Genomic DNA, 24525 nt, shown 5'->3' on the forward strand with positions numbered 1-24525 from the left:
GAAGGGTGAGATGATTATTCCATAATTCTTACCTGTGGAGATCTAGAATAGAAGCAGAGGCTGGGAGCCATCACTGGAAACAACTGTTGTATTAGAGAAAGTAATACCCAGATAAATGAATCTGGGCTAAAGGGTGGGGCTTTTATCCTGAAAGGGCTGCTCTCATTGTCTGTTTTTTAAAAAATTTACTTACAGTCATAGATCAAATTCTGTGTAAAACATCAAACAGAGAACATGTAATAAACTAAAAAATTAAAAGAGAAAAACATAGCTAATTGTTTTGTGACATAGAATGGTCTATCAGAACTTAATTATACCTAGAGTTTCCTCACAGCAGTCATGATTGAACATTATTTTGCTACCTTTTCTGAAATTTCTAAGGAATTATCAGTTAATAGAAATATATATTCTCTTCCATGGTACACTTGGGGTGATGATATTAATTCAGAGTGCCATGTATGGTATCTTGGACAGCTCTCTACACAGGGACAGATTTAGTTCTGAAAGTGAAGGTTGCTGTATTTTCCTTTCAAAACCCCTGATGGCTAGTCATTAAGCCTGGCAAGAATTAAAGCTGTACTGTGAGGGACAGGGAGAATTTTGTATAAATATTTAAGAATAGATAGAAGTTCCAAAGGTCAATGTTAAAATGGTGAGAAATTCTCCTCCTGTCCTTCTGTAAGTCTAGATCCAGATATGTAGCTTGATCACTTGTAAGGCTCTCTCAGACTGACCTAAGAATCCACAAGAGGTCAAGTCTGAAGCTATGTTGTATGTCCGTGAGGAATCAAATTTGTTGACAAGAATTAACTGGATGGAATAGAGACCTTTTTCCCCAAATTAATTTTAGAAAATATATCAGCTGGCAAATACTGATGCAGGCCTCTATTGATATACAACCTAGCTCCAGCCTCAAGCTGATGTTGAAATGCAGTGAGGGACATGAAGCACTGCTTTTAAGAACTTGGATTGAATTACCTCCAATTTTTTGATATCTTTATGGTACAATTTCCATGCCATCAAGTATTAGGCTCAGCACTTAGGCTCTATAAAGTGTGATTGCAGTAGAAGCATAATTATTTCCCTGATGGCTGGCAAATCTAATTATTACATCAGACTTTTTCCTGCATGAGAAGAAATAGTTTTTTCTTGCTCTTTCCAGGTATTAAAAGACTGAAACAATTCCCAAGGTGTTAAATGTTAAGGTGTTTAAAGGTCTTAATTTTCTCAATCGAATTGCCATTAGTTTTCCATTTATGGATGACTTTAGTGCATTGCTTTGTGGATATAACCACTTTTATTTTACTATAATTACTTTCTAATTTTTCTTCCCCACAATAAGCATCTAAAGCTTGTAAACTCTGATGATGACCACCTTCAGGATCCTCAAGAAGTTGACCACATCATCACAGATTAAACAAAAAAGGGCCCAGAATACAACCTTGTTTAACTCCATTTATGATGAGAATTGGGCATGAAACAACTCTGCTCCCTGTACAACTGACATGCATGTACATATTCTTGTGGAGCATCATAACTAATCTAAAAAGACAGAAATCCATAGATGTTCTTAATAATTTCTACCACAATCTCCCCTTAGAGATCAAATCTTCAAATCTACAAAGGCAGCAACAAGGAAACCTTGATATCAAGAGCAATGTTTTTCTGCTAGATGGTTTACAAAAATACAGTATTCAAGAGTTGCTTGTTCTGCCCTGAAACCCTTGAAACCTGCTTGTTCATCAGCCAAGACTTGTTCTTGTTCTAGCCAATCAGTGAGTTTCTCACATGGATGTTTGGCATAGAGTTTACTAGAAACATTTAAGAGACTGATCAGATGGAAATTAGCAGGATTAGATGTATTACCTTTCTTAAAGATTGGGACTGCAATAGTACCAATATTTGGGCATCTGAATACAGCAATCAATATGTACAAAGAGGGAGGCCAACACAGGGGCCACTACTCTGCATTAGCTTTTATTAGTTCTGCCAGAGTCAGATCTCCTGATCTGCTTTTTCATTTTTAGACGGGATATGAGTTCGGAAGTTTCCAAGGTTGAAACTGGAGGCCAGTCAAGAAGGGACTTTATGCCCTAAAAAGATTGCTAAAATATTCAACCGATTGAATAGGCAATTTAACAGAGGTATTGTGCTTTGTGCCCGGACAATGGTTTGTGATGTTGAACTGACAATCAACTGCCAGAAGGCAGAGGAAGTTTTCTCTTTAATTGCTTGCAACAATTTTCTCCACTTTTCCATCTGTATTCTCATTATATTGCCTTTGGATATAAGCAGAATCTGACCCTTGGGACAGTCTGTGTGCCCCAATACTGCTATGTGGCTTAGATCCCGGAAGCCTGAAGGGCCTCTTCCTCAAAGATGAACCTGTCATTCAGTCAGATAATCAAAAGAGGTCATTCTAAACATCCTGTCATTATTAATGGCCCCCCAGTCATGATGTTGTAGAATAAAAATTTTGCACTGCACTGCCAGTATTCTGGAACTCCTCACTCTAATTACAGTCCTTTTATTTAAGTAGGATCATGTCCTGATGATATTTCATCCATCTACTCCTTCATCTGATGCTGTGCCATTTATTGATGTAAGTATTAGACTGCATATGTCTGCATGTCTGTGACTCTCTCTCTCTTTCTGTAGGTTCCTACCTTTAGCATCTAATTGAGCAGCTTGAGCAGCTCATGACTTGTAAAAACTTAATATTTAAAATAAATTAAAAATAGCTAGCAAGAATCAGTACAGCAAACAATGCTAATAGAAAGAATTACACAACAATGAATAGCAATAGTAATAATTCTGTACTTCAGGAAAGGGAGAGTAAAGAAGGACCTTTTCTTCCCCCCACCCCTCACTCCCACAGCAATGCAAGTGTAAGACCTAGTGAATGTACTTACCAGACAAATACCAGGTGTGAGATAGAGCCAGCAGTATTTAATCAGAGGCCAGGGTAGGTAGCCAATCATATCCTCAATATTGTCATAAAAACGATCAGCTCCTTCAACATTACGAAAGAGAACTTTATATAAACCTCATGCTGTCAGAAACCAGTCAAATATGAGACAACAGTCACCCCTCTGGCCTGGAGTTCAGTTGCATATCTCCCCAAGGAGATCAAACCAATCTAAAACTCTCCATAGGAATCAGCTAGCTTAAACCAATTTTCTCCAAGCTGGTGTTCTCCACATTCTGGACTAGAATTCTTACCATTCCTTCATAAAGGGTTACCTTTAAATGAGTTGGATTATGGTTCTCCTAATCTCCAGCCAGTATGGGCAATTGAGGAGACACGTTGTACTTATTAGACATTAGGCAAATGTGAGTTAGTCTGAGATGGTGGGACCTGTAGTCTCACATATCAACAGGCTAAGGAAGGCTGGTCCAAGGGATAAAGAGGCAATTTTGTCACCTTCTTGAGTGATTGGGGACCTCTGGCCAGTATGCTGTCATAATTAACAATGATGATGTATGAAGAAGCAAACGATAGATTTTATTCAAATTATTAGATATATTCAAATGAGGTCAGAAAAAAGTAAGTACTGACAAATTTATAGAAACTCTGTAGAAACCTTCCATATTTATTTACCTCAACTTTTGCAGGCTTTTAGAACTAATCCTTCCAAGAGTGACAGTTATACTAAAATGTATATTTATAAAACTAAAAATAAATGAAAGAAGAATGTTACAGTTTTTGCTGAAACATTAGAATAGTAACAATGGAATCTTGTGCCTGTCAACTCAGTAGTAAATGCCTACTGAATTCAAGGAGACTTATGGCCATAAAAATGTATAAAAGCCTTTATTAATCTCTGAGTCCCAGATAAATTGGACTTCAACTCTTACAATCCTTTAGCACAGGGGCAGGCAATCCTATTGCACTAGTGGAGTTTCCTAATTTGCATTTGTGAAGAGGCAGATATAGAAGAGGCTGGTTTAGCAACAAAATGGTGCAATTAACCCAGTGGTAGAAGGGCGTAGGGAGGCAATTGGATACTTCAGGGAAGAAAAGAGCTTAAGGAGTCTTCACGTTGCTGAGCCTTTCTGAGCAACATGCTGTAGGAGAACAGCCATGTTAGTTTATGTTGGCAAAAAAACAGGAGTCTGGTAGGACCTTTCCTGACTAACACATTTTATTAAGAGGCAGAAGCTTTTAATGAAGCTCAAGAGATGAATACCGTAGCTAAACTGATGTAGGATTGAAATTAGGGTGGAGGAAAAGAATGGAAAGATAGGTCAGTTATGCAGACGCAGGTTATATGTGAGGCAAATTGCAAATACCTTATCAGTTAACAATTATAATGTATTAAAAACCTCTGGTGAGTTCCTTACGTTCTTTGTTATTCTTTGGGACCAACTTCTGTCTTGCTTCTTTATCATGCTACCTGGTTTGTCTTTCACTTCTGAATTATTTCTGGCCATGTCAGAACAGCCTTTGCTGTTTCTTTACATAATACAAACACAATACCCCCATTCCCTCCATCCTGCAAAGAAGTTCACTTCATACTTGTGACCCTCCAGAGGTTCCTGCACTGTAACTCCCCACATCCATCACGATTGCCTATGCTGTCTAAGACGGCTACAATAATCCGAAATGACCTGATCTTTCCCTGATCTTGGAAGCAGAAGGAGAGAGATCTTCTCTTGCTATTCTATAACCTGACCAGCAAAAGAAGATAGCACGTGTCTTCACATTACTTGCAATTTCAGGGCTCATGAATGCCGGAAGAGAATGAGCTATGCCCAGTTGCTAAGGCAACACAAGGACGCTTGTTTGGTTCCAAAACAAAGCTACTGTCGAGAATGAATATTCCCCGTTGTCTAGGCAACTGAGTTCCAAGGCTGTAGGACCATCCTGGAAGTTATACAATCAGCTCTTCTCTAAAGGCAAAATGAATCTACAAAGCTGGAGGTAGCCACAATAAATAATACTAAAATTCATACTACTACTACTACTAATTGTTTCCTTCCTTAGATTTTCATTCCCAACAATAAGTGACAGTGGAGTGATAGAGTTTTAGAGTCTGGCTTCCAATCTAGAACAACTCCCAAAGGGGGGGGGTAGATTTAGTAAAAAGCAGGATTCCTCCCACCCCTTTCAGTCCCTGAAGGCTGTTCCCTTTGGCAGATGCAACAACATCAACAACAAGCTGGCTGGAAACTATAAGATCTTTCAGAGGAATACAGCAGAATGCAATAAATCCTCACTTTTTAGCAACAACCATCTGCTTGGCAGGCAGGGGGAATCCTGCCAGGCTGTGGGTGGTGTCATCAAGGCTGGCAACAGACAAGCCTAGAAACATGTGTCTTTATTCATGACATTTGCTGTTATACTTTGTCATGTAAACAAAGAGGATCCAGGCTGCCAAATCAGAGATCCCAGGCATGAGTTTTTCATACCAAAACTGGGTGAGGGCTTCCTTGATGGGGAGAGGGGGAAGGCAGGGGGGAACTGAAGGGATTAAAGGTAAGGAAATTGGGTTATTCTTGATCCTGATAACTTCCAGATGCGCTATTTTGTTACAAAAATAACTGCTTTGTCTTGCAATGATCTAAAAGAGCAATCACTACTCTGGGTAAATGGGGGGAAAGTCCTTTTACCCAGTCAGGCATTGGGTTAAACTAGCTCTTCCCCTTCAGTTATATAGTAGGACTATCTAAACCCAATCATCTGACCCATTTCTTTTACCTCCTCTAAGTAAAAAAGCAGGGGAGGAAGGCTGAAAAAATTTCCTCCATTACAAAACTAACTTAGCAACACAGAAGACATCTCTCAAACAGTGTTTGACTAAGGCAGTCCAGTCTCTCTTAGCTTTGTTCACTTGCCCAATGGGAGACTAGTGATACAATGAAGAACAGCCTCCTGGGATACTAGGCTTCCAAAAGAAAGTGAATGGGGCCTCCGTTCCAAAAATGACAATGGGTAGCATGACTGCATGTTGCCAGAGACACTGGTAAAAATGGATTTCTCTGCATTAGTGGCTGACCGGATTGACCATGCTGTAGGAAGAGGGCCAATCTGGTCCAAAATTAGGTTATAGTGGAGAGACCTTTTAGCCCAGCTGCAAGAATGTGCCTACAGAAACTAACCAAATAACGGGTCTTTTCTGACACTGAACAGTACTCATCTCCCTGATGGGGGGAAAACCACCCTCCAAAGTTCAAATCTAGCAGTATAACATAATGAATATGCAGCCCATTCAGTCAGAAAAAAAATAAAAATAGGAGACTAAGTTTTCATCCTAATTCTAAGTATTATGAAGCATTTAAGAGCCTTCATGTGCCACCTATTTAAGATGCTTAAAACATATAAGAAGTGTACTGGATCAAATCAAAGCCCTATCAGGTTCAGCATTTGATTCCCACAGTAGCCAACCAGATGCTAAAGGGAAGCCCTCAAAGAGGACCTGGATTCAGTAACTTCTCCCTCAGCAACTGAAATTCAGCCTCAGTTGCCTCTGATGCTTCAGGAATGCAGAATCCGGACCAGAAATCTTGGCAGCTTTAGCCAGCAAGAAATGGGAAAAATAGTGTGCGGCTTGCCTTTTGTTTTTCCTGCTCTAAAATAGGGTATTTCTAAGGCTTAGGTTTAGTATTTTCAGTGTTTCACTTTACACTGTTTTCCTTGGTATTGCTTAATTATAAGTCATGTTGTGGTGGCTCTGTCTAGAAGAGGAGAAAAAAAATATTTAATTCAGGAATTAAAATGTGCATCCCTGGGCTGCATAGAGCCCACCAGACTCCACGTTGGGGCCCTTGTGTAGGTGGGGGCAAAAATATGATGATGATGATGATGATGATGATGATGATGATGATGATGATGATGATTTTGTAATTTAGGGTTTGGAACCCTTTGTCCAAATGTATCACAAGCTGACAGAAGTTGTATTTTACTAATGTATGAATAGAAAAGTCTGTGCACCAGCAGATCCAGCCCACTAAAAGGATAGGAATAGGCATAGTTAAACGGGAGGTAGAAGGTGAGGTACAAAGAGGCTGATCAAAACAAAGGAAAATCACATTTGTATGGACCTGATGCCTTGCAGATATGTTGGACTACAATTCTCAGAATTCCCAGGCAGCAACTGAGCAACACAATCTCAACATCTCTGCATCAGAAGTTGCCTGCACTGAATTGCATGCTTTACATACCATAAACCCACGCAATGCAGATAACTTCAAAGATGGCAAGGAAGAGAAGGCACGTGCCACTGGCTGCATAATAATCAAACAACTGGAAGATGTACATTCCACCCTACAAGAGGCACAAAGCAAAATGGTCAGAACCCAAAGCAACAAACATATATATTGTTTCTGATGTTATGCTATATAAATCAAAGAATGAGCAGAAAAACTCTTGCTTTAGCTTTAGAACAAAAAGCAAGCAACAAAACCTGGACTTTTTTTTTTTTTAAAAAAGTCCTCTTGGCCTAGGAATGTATTCATAGATTGGCAGTCTAATCACTTGCCTGAGGTCTACTCCTCTTCTCCCAACCACTAAAGATCCATAAGCATTTTATAAATGGCTTTTATCCATTGACCCTACATATGGTCTTATTTTCCAAAAATCAGGATAGAATGTTATAGCTACTCTACGATATCCACTCGGAGACCCTAAACAAAGCAGAGTGCCCCTGGGAGACAGTATTTCCCCAAGACATATTAATGTTATGGATGAACAAGATTCAAATTCTTGTCTTCCCCAGCCCAGATTAACATTCAGTCAACTCTAGCCAGGTTTGGAAGACACAAATGGCTAGGCTTTCTGAGACATTCTGATTGTCTCCAATTCCACAGTCCTGAGTTGGACTTGCAGCTGAGACACAAGCAACAAGAAAAAGAAGCATTAGAAGAAGTACAACTAGCATATTGCATATGGAGGAAAACCAGCTGCCAAACCCCATCCAGACCTCAGGGACGCTGATGTCCGAGCAAATATCTCTGAGGAAACTGTGAATTAGCTGTCCAGGAAAAAAAATGAGGGTGTCATAACTCTTGATTTAAGGAGAGAACAATCCCAGTAGAAAGCCATATTATTCAAGATTATTTTTCAAATGCAGTCTTTGAAAACCTGTTCCATGCTGAAGGTCATGATTCTGAGGGACATCAGGTCCTACTCAGGTCAGAGGCTATAGCTGGGCACTGTAACCAATTACAGCAAGCAATCAAGGCCTCCTGAAGCTGCCCAAGATTTAAGAGCTATCTCTATTTTCCTCAAGACCCTCTGCTGCCTTCTTCTCCATACAACTTGGCTTTCTCCTATGAACCAGCGGTGTCCATCTTGGTCTCACACAACTTCAGTAAGCATTCTTAGTATTTTTGGAACTTAATTGGTTGATGTAGTTATATAATAGACAGCTGAAGATAATTATTTAGTTTATTCAAGTATTGCAGATTGCTTCCTTAGGACTGATGTTAGGTTTCTGTTGATACTTTGATATATTCTATTAGCATCCATCTATACACTTATAACTTTTGTGGCAGCCTTCCTCTCCTCTCCTCTCCTCTCCTCTCCTCTCCTCTCCTCTCCTCTCCTCTCCTCTCCTCTCCTCTCCTCTCCTCTCCTCTCCTCTCCTCTCCTCTCCTCTCCTCTCCCTTTTGTCTTCTTCTCCTGATATCATGGCTTCATCCCACCCTCCTTCAGCTCTTTCTCCTGCCTACCCTAAGATAAGAGTAAGAGGTAAGGATAATAGATCTCAAGTCTTTGTAGCTGTCTCTCTACCCACTATTACTCTTTAATTAAAACATTTCTTCATGTCCTGGATACTGAATCTCTTTACCTGCACTAGGCTCTTCTATACTGGTTATAATTAATTGATCATAAAAGTTCAATTTCTAAGGTTTAATTAAAAAAATAATATCACAATGACTGTACTGATTTTAGACCTTCTGCAACTTAAGCACGTTATGCTAGCTACATAAGTAGCTATGAAGGAAGCCAACTAGCACACTTGTTACTTTGAGTAGCAATCAGAAATAATGAGCCATGTAGTCTGGTCATGGCTTTAAAAGGTGGGGAGACAAAAATGCCGTAATTTTAAAAAAAAATTGTTCATGTGTTGAACAAGTTCAAATTGCAGCTGTGCACATGTATGCTTCCATATATTTTATGCATATGAATTAGCCAGGATATAGTCATTCTTAAATTTCATTTCTAGAACTTGGGGGAAAGGAGGTAAAAGAAAGTTGATATATGATGTGTGGTCTTCTAGACATTGGACTACAAGACTTAGTATCCCTAAATCTTGGCTATACTGCCTGGGGCGGATGATAATTACAACCCAAGAACAGTTTCTAAAAGCAAGCACAATATGGGATCTGTGATTTCTTAGGAAAGGTGCCAGAAAAATAGGGACGAATACTGGGGAAAGGGAAGAGAAGGAACATATGTAAATAGAATGCACTTTGTGGCCTCATGATCATTTTGATAACTTAATCAGATGGGCTGAAGTGTTGGAGGATAGTTGCTAATATCACAGTAGTAGCATGTCTTTTGCAGTTGTCTCTTCCCCCCCCACCACCACTTCTCACCTCCGTGACGAGCAGCAAGCCAATCAGATAGCAGATCACAGCAATGCCAAGGATCAGCAGCTCCCTACGTCCTTTCTTACGGAAGATTTCCGGGAACAAGTCAACAATGGCAGTCACTAAGCTCTCGACACAGACAAACTATGGAAGAAAGTATGTCAGAAGACCAAATTCCAAAGCTTCCCTCTGTGAACTCTTTATCTCTTTATCTTTCTTCCTCTCTCTTTCCTTTTCTTTCTTTGCTAGCCCTGAGCTTCCTGTAGCAATTTTAGCGCCTGTGCATTTCTCAACGCATGCTGGATTATGCTTGTGATATATTGCTACAAGCCAGAGATTTTCCCATCATTCACAATAACATCCCCCAGATGGGATTTGAGTGGAATCCTTCCTGTGAGAATACACGCACATGAGTCTTGTAGGACAGGCAAAACCAAGGTTTCTCCGTATTCACATGAAAGGTTCATATGAACTCAGTGGTAGGAGGAACCATAAATTTTGCTTACAGAGGGCCTCCAATTCCTAGGATTTTCTGTTAAAAGTCTGGATACAGAACTCTGCTGGAGCACCCAAAAGCCTCAAGAACAGCATATAGCTAAAAGGATCAATGGTCAGCATAACAAGCCATCCACTGACTTTATATGCCTGGTGGCCACATGTATCATAATGAATATATGAGTAAACCCTTTGCCAATTTAGCTGCTCATCTTTCTTAGGAGCTACTTGGGGAAAAAACAGATCATTTCAAAGAAGAAATGGTGAAAGAACCTATCACAACAGATCTTACATCTGCATTTGTACTGCTAACAATCTGTACATCTGAGTTGCATTACATCTAGGTTCAGGTGATAGTTTCCTATCTACTCTCTCAATTTATATAAGCAATCAATGCTGAGTATCATTTATTCATGGGGCTTCTTTCCTTCCAAGAACGAAATTGCATTTCTTCTGCAAGATAGAATACATACAAAGCTATACAGATATAATACATTCTTCAACTTAGATGGAACTAAGGATAAATTAGAGGGATTTAAGAAAAAAAATCATCATACCTGACTGTCCAGCCCCAAGAAGATCAGCATAAGGAAGAACAAACAGGACCACAGCTGAGATATAGGCATCATGGTTACTGCTTTGGGGTAAGCAATGAATGCTAGGCCAGGACCTGTCAATCAAACAAAAAGAAGCAAACCAGTGTTTTATTAGCTTAAGGTGAGGAACCTGCATCTCTTCAATAGTTACCAAATCACAAGTCCTGTTAAACTTTATCCCATTGGATATGATGATTGGAGTTGAATGGGAATTCATGCAAAGAACCACTAGTTTTCAGCTCCTGCCTTATCAAACATGCTTACTGGATTAAGATAGACAAATACACTGTTATCAGGAGCTATCTATGTTCTCAGTCTAGTGCCTTCCTGATATGGGAGACAAAACCAAATGAACATGGAGAACACCAGCAAAATCAGAAATAAGAGGATTTCTCTACCCATCCTGTAGAGAATTCATATGGTTCTTCTTAAGAGTGGCCTTCCCCAGTTTAACATCTTCCAGGGCTGCTATAGTCACATAATTCTAGCCAGCATGACCAAAGGAGAAAGGTTGGGAAAGACAGTCCTATGTCTAAGCTACGGCTCCTGTTCCTAAGATATAGACCATAGTTTATATTTAGCCTATCTCCTTCTGCAGACATCAAATCCTTACCTGATTCAGCTACTTTTGAAATGTGGATACCTTGTTCCTGTGCCATGAAACCCAATACAGAGAAGATGGCAAAGCCAGCCACAAAGCTTGTAGCACTGTTCAGGAAACAGAGCATAAAGGAATCCCTGTTGAAAATTCCAGAGAGAGAAATTGAATTATACAAAGCAGCACTTACAGAATCAGTGTAAAACAGAATACAGCTTTGAGGAATAGCTTAGTAATAACACAAACAACAAGGATTTCTGGGCTTCCAGGACAATGGAAGCATTGGGCCAGTCTTGGTAGCAGTCCAGCATCTGGCCCTTTCTCGCCTGCCTCCTCTGGGCTGCATTGCTGGCCACTGCCCAGCTTAATAGACTGCATAGCATAAAAATGTGATTGAAGATCTGGACATGCTTTGGACATTCTTTCTGCTTCTATTGTGGCATTCTCCCTTGTTGCATACATATATGCCCTTGGCATGTTCCACATTCCTTTGGAGAAGTTTGTGCATCCATACCATACAGCAGTGTTTCTCAGCCTTGGCAACTTTAAGATGTGTGGACTTCAACTCCCAGAATTCCCCAGCCAGCATGCTGTCTCCAGGTATTGCAGTGTACACTATCCAGACTTTTTTGAATTTATTATCAACAATTGTTAAGTCTGGGGTGTTATGTGGCAGGTGTCTGCTTGAATTCTAAAGTCCCAGAGCATTTTAGCTTCTTCCTTTTCTGTTACTTTGTCTGTTTTGTGGTCCCACCAGTTCTTGCTTGCAGGCAAATGGTATTTGTTGCAGATATTCCAATGCACCGTTGTTGCTACTTTGTTATACCGTTGTTTGTAGTCAGTCTGTGTGATGTTCTTGCAGCAGCTGGCTAGGTGGTCCGCTGTTTCTTCACCTTCTTTGCAGAGGCAGCATTTGCTGTCTGTTGCTGTCTTCTCAATTCTGGTTTTGTATGCATTTGTTCTTAAGGCTTGGTCTTGTGCAGCCAGAATTAGCCCGTCTGTCTCTTTCTGCAACTTTTCTGGTCTTAGCCATTGCTAGGTCTTGGTGTTATCTGCTTTGCCTGCTAGTTTGTGTGTGTGTGTGTGTGTGTCTGTGCATGTACTGGCCATGCAATACTTTGCCTCCCCATGTCTCTTTTCTATTCTTCATTTGGTCTTTCTTATAGGACAATTTGGTCTCTTCAGTATTCAGTAAGCCTTCATGGTGTACTAGCTTCAGTGCAACTTCTTCACTGTCCTTCAGACATTCTTCCAATACTGAAGATGCACTGAAGCTAGTAATTTAGTAATTAGTAATAAATAATTTGTTGTTGTTGTTATTTGTTCCCCCTTAATTATTGTTAAATGTTTGCTTTGTTCCCCCTGACTTATTGTTTTTGGAAGGCATTGTTTGGGTAAATTGTTACTATATTATTTGAACAAAAAGCCTATATGTTAAATAGCTTGCTGGCCTTCACTGTAGTGCATAGGACTTATAGCAGTGAAAATACCAGTTCGGTCCCTGGTATCTGCACATAGAACTTTGCCCACGAGTCTGGGGAACTGCTTCCAATTAGAGTAAAGTAGATAATTATGAGATAAATGGAAAAATTTATGACTCAGTATAAGACAGTTTCAGGTGTGTGTGAGTGTGTGTGTGTGCGTGTATGTGTGAGGAACTCTGAGAAAGAGACTCCATAGACACACAGATACATATATGTACTTAAAATATATTTCTTAGAAATATTGATCATTGGACCAGAACAAATCCATGCATAGAAAGCAAACATCAAATCATGTCTTGTTGCTAGATTGCCTTTGCAAAATGTATAAAATATATTAGGAGATATATATTAGATAGAAATAAGTAAATGATTGTTACACGATGCAGGCAAGAGGATAGGGGACTGAACTGCAATGATTTGAACCATTCCAGAAGAATTGTCAGGCCACAAGGAAACATGTATTAAAAAATTCAGTGGATTAAGAGCACAGGTGGGCAGGCCACAATGACTGACACTACAAAATGCTAAAAGTCTACAGAAATTAAAAGGTGATGTTTTACTTCTACCTGTAACAATTGTTGTTGTATTTGTTGTAGCTGCCAAGAGCTGTCAAGCATCCTTGGCAGATCGCATACGAAAAGAAGATCTGAGTACCTGCATCCATCCATACCTGAAACAAGAAAAGGACAATAATTCTACAGTCAGGAGGTAGATCATCAAGAAGAATGTGCTAACAGGCAATGCCATCCCTAGACAAATAGCTGGAGAAGTTGATGTGGTAACAGACTTTATCTTCCTAGACTCAAAAATTCACAGAGATGGTGGCTGTAACCATGAAATAAAGTATTTGCTACATGGGAGAAAGATTATGGCAGATCTATTCAGATATTAAAGCACAGAGGCATCACACTGACAAAGGTGCACATTGTTGAGTTCATGGGTTTTTCTAGCTGTAACATATGGCTGTGAAAGGTGGAGCATCAGAAAGACTTCATGAAGGAAAATGGATGCCTTTGAACTGTGGTGCTAGGGAAATTTATTGAGAAAACTTTGGACTGTCTTTGAAGAAGAACAAATAATTCAATATTAGGTGAAGTAAAACCAGACTGCTCACTAGAAGCATTAATGTAGCTAAAGCTTAAATATTTTGCATACATAATGCAAAGGCAAGAGTAACTACTGTAGGGAAGACCCTGAGGCTTGGAAAAATTAAAGTCAGTGGAAAAAGAAGTTAACAAAATACAAGGGGGGTTGATACTATCACTGATGATACAAGCAGGAACTTACAAGAACTCAAAGAAGCAGTTACATTGGGCCATGAAGAGCTGGAAGTGGTGGAACAACTGATCAAAGCACAGAGGTACATCACTGAAAAATCAAGTCACAAATGATAGATATATAAATCAATTGTCAGAACTCTGAAATCTTTTATATCTATGTGAAAATAGCTTACTTGGGAAGCGTCCACAAAAGATTCTGTATAAACTTCTGTCACTCAGATCAGTTTGTATTTAATAAAGTAGCCGTTCGCCCTCCTTATACACTACAAAGTCCAAGGATGGGGCAAGAGACAGCAAAAACGCTATTGGTCTACCACAACTTTCATCAAACTTATGGGCTGAAAATCTGCAGGACTTCCATAATTTGAATAGTCATTGCCTATGCTGTCTGGAAATTATGGGAGCTGGAGTCCAACTCTCCTAAAAACTGTCATGTGGAAAAGATTGAGTTGCAGAAGAAATAAACAATTGCATTTTCATGAACACACATTCTCAGAATACCTGACAGAGACTCTAAATGGTCTGGAACTAGAATATCTGAAAGGCTGTGTAAACTTGCCTGCATACTATCAACACTATAATATAATTATATATATATATATATATATATATATATATATATATATATATTTATCAACATTACATTTTCTAGGTTCAGATATGTCATTCCAATGTCAGAAGTCCAGCAAGTGGACATATGAGATGGAGTCTTCTTGATAAAATACTCAACAACAACAAAGAGAAAACCAGCAAAACAGCGCCTTTGTTGCTTAATATTTGCAATTTAATTTTGTAAACTTCCTTGTTATTTCTCTAAGAATGAATTATAAATTTAACTAATAATAATAATAATAATAATTTATATACAGGTTTTGGGGTCTACTTAATTTGAATGTCTATGTGTTTTTGGTTGGTTAGTTGAGTTTTGTGATTTTTAGCTTGATCTAGATTTATAACATATTTTATTGTTACTTTGCTTGTTGTTAGCCAACTTCTGGAGTCTATGTGACTCAGAAAGAAAACAGAAGTCTTCTCAATAACAAGGGGCAGAAACATGATCAACTGAGCCCTCCTCCACTTCAAAATTAGCAGTGGAACACAAATTACATCCAATTTAAAGTTGTGGGATTACAAAACATACAGAGTTCTGTCTGCACCCGAAGAAATCTTTTCAATGGGTTTCTTTTGCTAGGAACACCAATCTCTCAGGGGAAATTTGGACATTAGACATGAGAAACTCAAACCAGATCCCAGAAAATTGGAAGAGACATTATCTTTCTCTTGCCTAATCATTTTCACTTAGGGCTTGGCAAAACCATCTGTCAGGTGCTGAATATTTAATAGAAGGGACCGCAGTGCTGTGCTTTAAGTGGCAATGACCTAGCATGTCCATATTTTAAAAAATGTTCTAGATTAGTCCTGTGCACATGCTCCAGTGAAGCTGAGGCTGTCCTTTAGAAAAGGCCCTTTGCCTTAGCAATGGCATGCCTGGACCTGTCTTTCAAAGAATAGGTGTCCCCTAAGTGATTAAAATAGCTTTGTCTAGTGTCTAGCAACACACAGCTCAGATGAATAATACAAAGCACAGTAGCCCAACATTACATTGTATACATCCCAGATGGATAGGTTGTTCCACAACACCCTCAGCATTTGGAATGGCTGTTCATGGTAGCCGGGTTTGCTGGAAGCTGGAGCTCACAATACCTGCAGGACCACAAGTTGTCTGCCCCTGGTATATTCAGAGATTCCCACTTCCACCACTCACTCCTTCTTGCACAATGCCTCTACGGGCTTCTCCAGGCCAGCTCTCTTTTATTTTATATGGGCTGTTAGGTGGGCAAATACAGTGGTGGCTTTGAAATAACTTTTCTGTGGTGATGTGTCAAGCGACCTCATTTATTCATTTGGATTTTTTTCATTAGACTTTCATGATACACTGTCACTGTAGGATGGCTTCTACGATTACAAAACATATTGAAGAATCGCTGGAGCCTGAGCTGAACGTTTCCAAGTTATTCAGAGGGCTGCCATGGGATGCTTCTTAATGTATGTGTTGCAATTTTCCCCAACCTAGCAATCTCCAGATGCATCCAGCCATGACACTGATCATCCCCAGCTACCAGCACAATGGTGACTAGGGACAGCAGGTGTTGTAACCCAATGCATCTGGAGAGGACCAAAAGAGGAAAGTGATAGATGTATTTTATGCTTCCATGTGCACGTTCTTTGACTGGATTTATTAGGTCACGCTTAAGATGTTATATTACTGATGATCCCTCAGGTAAGCAGTTAAGAGTGAGCACGTCAAATAAATCTTTCAAAGAGTTCTTTTCAAGCAAAATGGTGCAATCGTCCAGAAAGGAATGTGTTGCGACAGGAACAAGCATGTAATAATCCACAGGATATGCTAGAATTCTCTTGAAAGATTTTTCTCCTTAAACAGTGAGTTTAAAAAATGAGTATTTGGAGAAATTGTATGCAAAACCGATATATATTAGGGAAAGATGTATACAGGATGAGTACAAAATGCATATGTGGCATGCAAAAATAAATACAAATGATCTTGTGCGTAAAGGTTAGTGTAAATTTGCAGGATGATGCAAAACTTTGAGAGAAAGGAGTAACCCTGAATGATGTGATAGTGACAGCAACCAAATGTAGACCAGTCCATACTCCATATACTAGTTAGAAAGAAACCCTGATGTTGTGAAATCCATCTGCCACTATTTCATAGAACTCTGAAGAGTGAGTTGGACCTGGCCAAGCAAAAGGGCCGCATTTCTTTAAAGCAACCGCATCTTTTTCCAGACTTTTGTGCAAGTCTGAAAAAAAATGCCTCTACTTTAAACGTCACTTAACTTTAATGACTTAACTTAGTAAAGCAGCGGAAACTCTTTCAGGCTTGTGCAGGAGTGTTATGTCCATGAGAGGTCCGATGACATCTTCCAAATCCATTTTAAATGTGCACGGTCTTCCTATTTAAATACAACAGAAGCTACAACTCACCTGAGGATCCGCCAGTCTGGAAATGTCTGGGTTTAAGTAGAATATAATTCCATCTAAAGCCCCAGGGAGAGTGACTCCTCGAATCAGCAGCACGATCAACATTAGATAAGGGAAAGTGGCAGTGAAGTAGACTACCTGGGAATAACACAGAAGAAGCCTTAAAATCCATTAAAAGTACTGAATAGCCAAGACCCCTGGCCTTCAGAGCTATTAACTGACACTAAGAGGACCAGGGCTGACAACCCCTGGCCACAGGTCCACATGAAAACTTTGAATCAGCCCCAGTGGTTTGACCACAACTTCAGAAAAAACAGAACAAACAAACAAACCACCCTCCGGCCAACTTGAATGCAAGAACTGTAGGGAAAGCCCTAAAACAGGCATAGCATAAGTTAAAAAGAAAACTCTTACCCCCAAAATGGGGGGAAATCCTAGCCTCACGTAATGCATATGATTTGCCTTCAGCCACTTTGCATTATCACACTACCCCTAGCAGCTGTCTGATGTGGCTTGCTGTCATATTCTTTGGTTACTTGATAATCTATTGACCTGCACTCAGTAGCTAGTTAACAAAGGAACCTTCAAGGATTCAGTGGGGTTACATAAAATAGAAGGTCTTGTCTGGTCTGCTGTTCTTTTCTTCCCATTTTGCCAGCTTCAGCTCTCACACCATCTCCTTCCTATTTTCTCCTTCCCCTCCTCCCTTGGACATGGAGGTGCCAGGATCATGCCTCTTCTCACCATCTAGTTGAGCAAAACAGGAAGGCATTTCACCCCTCTCTCCTTGTCCATCTGTCTTTGGCAAGGTTGCCCCCTTTTGAATGTCTCTACCCTTCCTTCCTCCTGCCTGAGGAGGGGGGGGGGGGGACTTTCCATTTCTTCATTGGCTCAAGTTAGAGTATTTTCCTCCCCAAATTCCTTCCCTATCTTCCTGAACACCAGGGGGTGGGGTGGGGTGGGGACTTCCATCTCCCCTACTTCTTTGTCAGCAACCCATCCTAAACTTCCCCTCCAGCTCTGAGTGGGGCAATCTTTCTTTCTCTCTCATAAAAAAATGCAAGCACCACCCTCTCTCTTTCTAAACTAATCCCCCCATTCCTCAGAGACAGGCAAACCAGCAGGCACCAGAATCAGAATGTAAAGCTAATCACGTGGTGTGAACTTGTAAAATTATTGCAAATGGAACCAGTGAAGTGGGAGGATATCATCTGCTCCTTCTCTTGATCTCATTGAATCTGGGTATCCCTTGTACAAGCTGTTCCTTCTATGCCAGGAATCCAAAATATATTCCATCTTGGATTTTTCTCCCTTCCTCCATTGAGATGGGGAGGCAGAGGTCCACATGGGGCAGAGGGGCTGGTCTGGGCAAGAAGTCATCCAGGACTGGGAGGGAAACTAGGTCTATTTTCAGTGTGGCTGAAAATGGCAGACAAAAGGCAATTGGCTCTCTGCAAGTATTGAAAATGGACCAATAGACTTGACATCTGGCTTCTTAGATGGTCAGGTAGAGGTGAGAAATCTGATAGAAACCCAAAAATAGTCTCCAAAAGCAATAGGAAATTTCCTGGTGATGACAATTAGCAGATTACTTGTACAAGACTTTGACACTATCCAGCTGATCTCCGAAGAGGTAGCGCATTGCCTGCAGTTCCTGGAGGAAACAAAGAGGCTTTTGGGATGGTAAAAGGTTGGGAAGTATTTAGCAGCAGGGGTGGATGATAGCTGTGCATGGCCTGGAATGGGAACATCTGAGTAGAGGCAAAGATTAACTTATTATAAGCAAACTTTGGTGGGTAAAATGATTAGTCCTCCTGGTACTTTCATATCAACAGAGGTATTGCTCTAAGACGGCATTTGTCCTCTCCATTTTTCATCTGACTGAAGATGATGGTCAAAGTACAGATAAACCTTCAATAACTGGAATAGAGCTTTTTAATAACATACCACGAAATATGTGCCTTTGTAGAAATGAGCTGTAGATCCAGAAAAATTATGGAATAAACAGATGAGCCATCTTGGGGGAGTAGGGGAGCCCATGACAGGGAATGAAATGAGTCATCTTAGAGAAAAGGTTAACTACAGGTAGATTAGAACCCATACCTTTCACCAAGAAACTGTGTCCGAAGCCCTTCTGAAAAGGGGAAGGGATGTAATAGTCCACCAGCTTCTTGGTGAGAGGCTTAGCATGCCAACAAAAGTGGCAAGAAAAATCATAGACCTTGATATCTGCTCTAACATGAAGCCATCAAAAGTCATGTAGGAGATGGGTCATTTTAAGTACTCCAAAATATCCAGCTCGCCTGTTTCATGGCAGAACTGCAAGTCTCCCGGAGTCAGCTTGGAGTCAGGCAGCAGCTAAATTGTAGTCATCATCATCATCACGTTTTCTCTCCAGGAAGAAGAAATGTATAGCCAGCTGTTGTGACAAAGCTCTCTTCATTCCCAATCAAAGGAAGAGGCAGAGGAAACAAATGATTCCCCTGAAGATCCTCTATCTACGTCTGCACATATAGATCCATCTGTTGCTGTGTACAGATTTGATCAGTTAAGGAAAGTTTCACTTCCAGCCTGCAGAGTTTCAGAAGATGGTCCAGGAGTCAGGGAGCACATAATGGATGTTGGAAGAGGGTCTGAGGGCAAAATATAATCTCTCTATTAATCCTATCACTATACAACCATGCATCCATTTGGTTATTCTTAACTTAGCAACATAAGGGATACAAAAGTAAAAATGGGGAAAAAATTGTACCCACCTGACTTGGTGCTGCATGAGTCTGTAAGAAATTTTTAAGTATTCCAAATTCTTGTGGTCAGCTCAGGCTTCTATAGGGTGTTCCATACCTTGGAGGAGATGGTGCTACTCTTAAAACACTTCTTTAATGGCCCAAAGCTCCTTGTTAAAAACATCATAATTTTGTTCAGTTGAAAGGAACTGCTGGGGAAAAAATGCACAGGGGAGCAATTTGTTGTCAAACTCTGGAGTGGATTATAAAAACACAACACCCAACGTGAAATCAGAAGCGTTAGTCTGAACCACAAAAGGATGGGTGGGATCTGGGTGATGGGGGATAAGCTAAGAAGTGAATGCCTGTTTAAATAGTAGAAATGCTTGTTGGGCCTTGGAATCTCATTAAAGGGAGCCCCTTTCTCGACAACACGAGTGGCACAGTTAGAATAAAAAATTAGGAATATATTTATGGTAAAAACGTAAAACTCAGAAAAAGTTGCTCAACCCTGACAATGTATGTGAGTGCCCAAGACAGAATATGTTTTGCTTCTGTGTGACCCATCTGAAGCCTTTCTGGAAAAAAAATTAATTGATTATATGCCATCAGGTCAGTGTCAAAACTCTTAGCAACCATGTAGATGCAGTAAAGTTTCTCCATGTCCAAAGTAGGATCATCTGAGCCTGGTCATTTGTGCCTTGAGTGAGAACTCTGAGTTGATTTGTTCAATGATCCATTGATTTGTATTCTTGGCTGTCCACAGTATTCTCAGGTGTCTTATCCAACACCAATGTTCAAAAGGGTCAATATTCTCCCTATCCTGCTTCTTCAAAGTCGAACTTTTGCTTCCCTGGAGTGTCACAGGGAATACCACTGCTTGACTTTTCTGATCTTTGTAGGCATAGACACATTATGCAACTGGATCCAAGGCTTTCATGGCTATTCTGCAAAGCGCTAGTCTGTGGCATATTTCTTGACTGCTTATTCCTTGACTGTTGATGGTTGATCCTAAAAGGCAGAAGTTGTCTACCACTTTGATTTCTTCATTGTCAGTTCTACAGCTGGTTGTTCTACCTGTTGTCATTTGTTTGGTCTTATTTGTATTTAATTTTAGTCCCATTTTTCCCTGTACTCCTTTACTTTTATTACTAGAGCTTGCAGGTGGTTTGCATTTTCAGCTATCAAAGTAATGTCATCAGCATAGGTCAGGTTATTGATGTTTCTTCCCCCAATTTTAAAACCATGCTCATCTTCTTCCAATCCAGCTTCCCTTAATAAATATTCAGCATATAGGTTGAATAAATAAGGGGAGAGTATGCAGCCTTGTCTCATTCCTTTGCCAACTTGGAACCAGTCTGTTTTGCCATGTTCTATCCATACTGTGGCTTCCTGATCTGTATTTAAGTTTCTCATGAGGACAATGAGATGTTCTGGGATTCCCATTTTTTAAGCACATTCCACAGTTTGATGTGATCAACACAATCAATGGCCTTTTTACAATCAGTGAAGCATATAGTGACTTCTTTTTGGTGTTCTTTGGCTTTCTCAATTAGCCAGTGTGCATCAGAAATAATGTGTCATGTTACTCAGCCTTTTCTAAAGCCAACTTGAACATCTGTCATCTCATTTTCCATGAAGGGCTCTAATATGTGGATTATCCTAACTATCATTTTCTAGCATGTAAAATTAAGGATATTATTAAAACACTGTTAAGTCTCCTTTTTTTGGTATTGGAATGTAGATTGACCTCTTCCAATCTGTTGACCAATGTGTCATTTTCCAGATTTGTTGGCATAGCTTTTTAGAACATTTACTGATTCTTCTTCTATTGCTTGCCATGTTTTGTGGGTATTTCATCAATTCCTGTAATCTTCTGACTTGGTAATGACCAGAGTGCTGATTGAACTTCATGTTCTAGTACTATAGGTTCCTATAAGAAGGGAATATCTTCTAAGCTATCTTGGATGTTGACAACTCTACTGTATAGTATTTTCGTATACTCCTTCTGTCTTAGTCTGATTTCCTTTAAATGTCCATTGGCATCCTTTAGCATATTAATTTGAGGTTGGAAGCTCCTTTTGATCTTTTGAAAGACTTTCCTTGTTTTTCCATGTCTGTTTCCATATTCATTGTTTTTACAAATATTGTTGTAATACTTCTTTTTTCTCTTCTAAGATGCTCTCTGAAACTCTTTGTTAAGTCCCTTCCAGAGATTTTTGTATTTCTTGGCTTTGCCTCTCTTCTCTTTTTGGCAATTTCTATGGTTTGATCTGACATCCAGTTTGCTTTCTTCTGTTTCTTCATCTTTGGCAGTCTCTTTTCACATTCATCCTTTACAACTTCTTTATGTTCATATCACAGTTCCTCTGGTTCTCTAACAATGAGGTTCAGGATTTCAAAGCAATTTCTGATGTTCTCCTTGAAAATGGTGGGCACATGCTTAAGATCATATTGTGGAAACTGGCTGGTTTCTTCTTCTTTAGCCTAACTTGGAGCTTGCACGTGAGCAGTTCATGTTCTCTTCCAGAGTCAGCACCTGGTCCTGTCTTTCATGCTTATAATTGAGCTCCTCCACCTCCTTTCAGCAATTATATAGTCATTTTGATTTCTATATACTCCATCTGGTGATGACCCCATATAGAGGCATTGTTTTGGTTATTTGAAGGCAGTGTTAGCTATGAAGACATTATTGGAGTGGCAGAAATTGATCAGTTTCCTGCTTCATTTCTGTTTCCTAAGCCATAGAATGCAGTATGAATTAATGAATTAAACTTCTTTTTTTCTAGTCCACATCCTGAGCTAACAAATGAAAATTAGCAGTATATTCCAGAGCATTTACTCTGTCATAGGCAATGGATTTCTTGGTTGACAGTCACCCTATTTGATGTGATCATCAAAAGAAGTCCTAGGAGTGTTATGAAGTTTGCTTAGTTGTCCAAGTCAGAAACAAATGGTGGTGGCACCTATTTTGCAGCTCTCTCAGTCATGAGGCCAGTTGTATATCATGATATTGATTACGTAGGAAAGATCTCTGAACTTAGGAAGATGTGCAAATCATAGTGAGCAAGGGAAGCCAGTATATTTTCCAGGATTCCTATCACATTTATCAGGCTGGTAGGCAAGTGCTTGGTGTCGGAGGACTACTATTACAGCAGCAATGGCTGCTGGATTCTAGGCTGGAAGAGATACTAGAGCTGTGTGTTGTGACAAATTCTGTTCCACTTGCTGGGCTAGATAAGTCGATATATGGGCTAATTGTTCCATCTGTGTCACCACTTTGTAGTGATACTGGAGCAAGGCATTAGTGCCTTGATCCACAATCAGTGGAGTTTTGATAAGAATGGTAGACATCATTTAAATCCTGAGGTCAGGGCATAATGCCTCTTCCCTAGTGCTGGGAATAAGAGTAATAGATATTGTTGTGAGACTTCATGGAGGCATGGCTTGATTTAATATTCTTCAAATATTCAACTCCCACCCCACCCCCAATTCCTGCACTTAGTGTCTCGCTAACAGTAGAACTTTCAAAGACTCAGTACAGGTAGATGAAAGCTATTACAAACTCTAAGGAGCCATATTTACACAGACTGCCAAATACAGAGATATTTATGTGTGCATGTGTGCATATATGCATGTGTGGGGATGGGTGTGTGTGTGTGTGTGTACACATTCACATAGACACACACAGGGTTTAAATCCTAGGTTCCTTTCTTTGCCTTTCATAGTAACAAACTGCTGCTTCCTTTTTCAATCTGGAATGTCATGCTGTATTTACATAATGTTTTGTCTAATTTGTGGCTTTTAGCTTCCTGCCCTACCAGCTTCAGTTCTCACAGCAGCCCCTCTTCCCAAGCTAATTTAGCTATAATGCCAAAAGACTGGCAAACTTAGAGTGACCAGATTTGGGCCACAAAATTCCAGACAGCCATTAGATGACGGCAAATAGATGGTCTTTGCTGCAATCAAGTGGGAATCCAGATGTTTGCATCCTAAATCTGGTAGCCTTGGCCATTCTGCATGATACATATTACGCCAGCTGAATGGAGCCACTCTTACATCAGACTTAGTCAGCTTGGCACCTCCTGATGTGCTGTCTGGAACTCCCAGAATTCCAAACCAGAGCAGAAAAAGACTGGGAATTCTTGGAGTTTTTATCCAACATATCTGGAGGACACCAGGTTAGGGAATACTGCCTTATCTTTGACCCAAATTGCACAACTAGTAACTGTGTCTTGAAAGAGGAAAAGATGAGATCACATACAATTTTTAACAACTCTCCCTTCTATGCTAAGAACGATCAGTCTATATTTAGCCTGTAGATCATCAACAGCTTTTTCAGAGACTGAAGGCATTCTGATATGCATATTCATTCCTTTACACCCCATTGGGTTTGATGACTTAGTCTTTGCTTTAGGAAAGCCTACATTAGCCTAAGTATGGTTATCAATAGCACCTATTGGACAGCGTCTGTGATGAAAACCATATTTTGCCTTCTCTACTGTTGAGGCACTTTTCAAGCAGTGTGCCTCCTCAGCTGTCTCCTCCCCACCCAATTTGATTCTGGTCTCTGCTCACAGGGAATTTGCAGATTAGAGTAAGGAGAAGCAAGTAATAAAAGTTGACAACAACAATTCAGCACATATAGTACATTTTGAATAATAAACAGGCGAATGAATGAATGAATGAATGAATGAATGAATGAATGAATGAGCATTGCTATGTCAAGGTCTCTCTTTGTCCTTCCAAAAGAAATAGCATCACCTACTTCAAAATATGATAATGCAGCAGTTTGTGTTTCCTGGC

The 24525-nt window shown here is 39.9% G+C and overlaps 1 protein-coding gene across 1 annotated transcript in view; it reads right to left on the reverse strand.

The window, feature by feature from the left end:
* The window catches only part of SLC6A12 (solute carrier family 6 member 12), a 61765-nt gene that overhangs the window by 11973 nt on the left and 25267 nt on the right, over window positions 1-24525 (reverse strand). The window contains exons 7-13 of the mRNA XM_007429497.3: window positions 16997-17131; window positions 13277-13380; window positions 11242-11366; window positions 10590-10702; window positions 9544-9681; window positions 7165-7267; window positions 2913-3013 (exon numbers count right to left, since the gene is read on the reverse strand). Of these exons, the coding sequence (XP_007429559.1) occupies window positions 2913-3013; window positions 7165-7267; window positions 9544-9681; window positions 10590-10702; window positions 11242-11366; window positions 13277-13380; window positions 16997-17131 (819 nt within the window). The remainder of the gene's footprint in view (window positions 1-2912; window positions 3014-7164; window positions 7268-9543; window positions 9682-10589; window positions 10703-11241; window positions 11367-13276; window positions 13381-16996; window positions 17132-24525) is intronic.

Source organism: Python bivittatus, unplaced genomic scaffold (assembly GCF_059951505.1).
Source record: "Python bivittatus isolate LINGU-HERP-01145 unplaced genomic scaffold, Pbiv_v1 ctg000330_np1212, whole genome shotgun sequence".
Lineage (NCBI taxonomy): Eukaryota > Metazoa > Chordata > Lepidosauria > Squamata > Pythonidae > Python > Python bivittatus.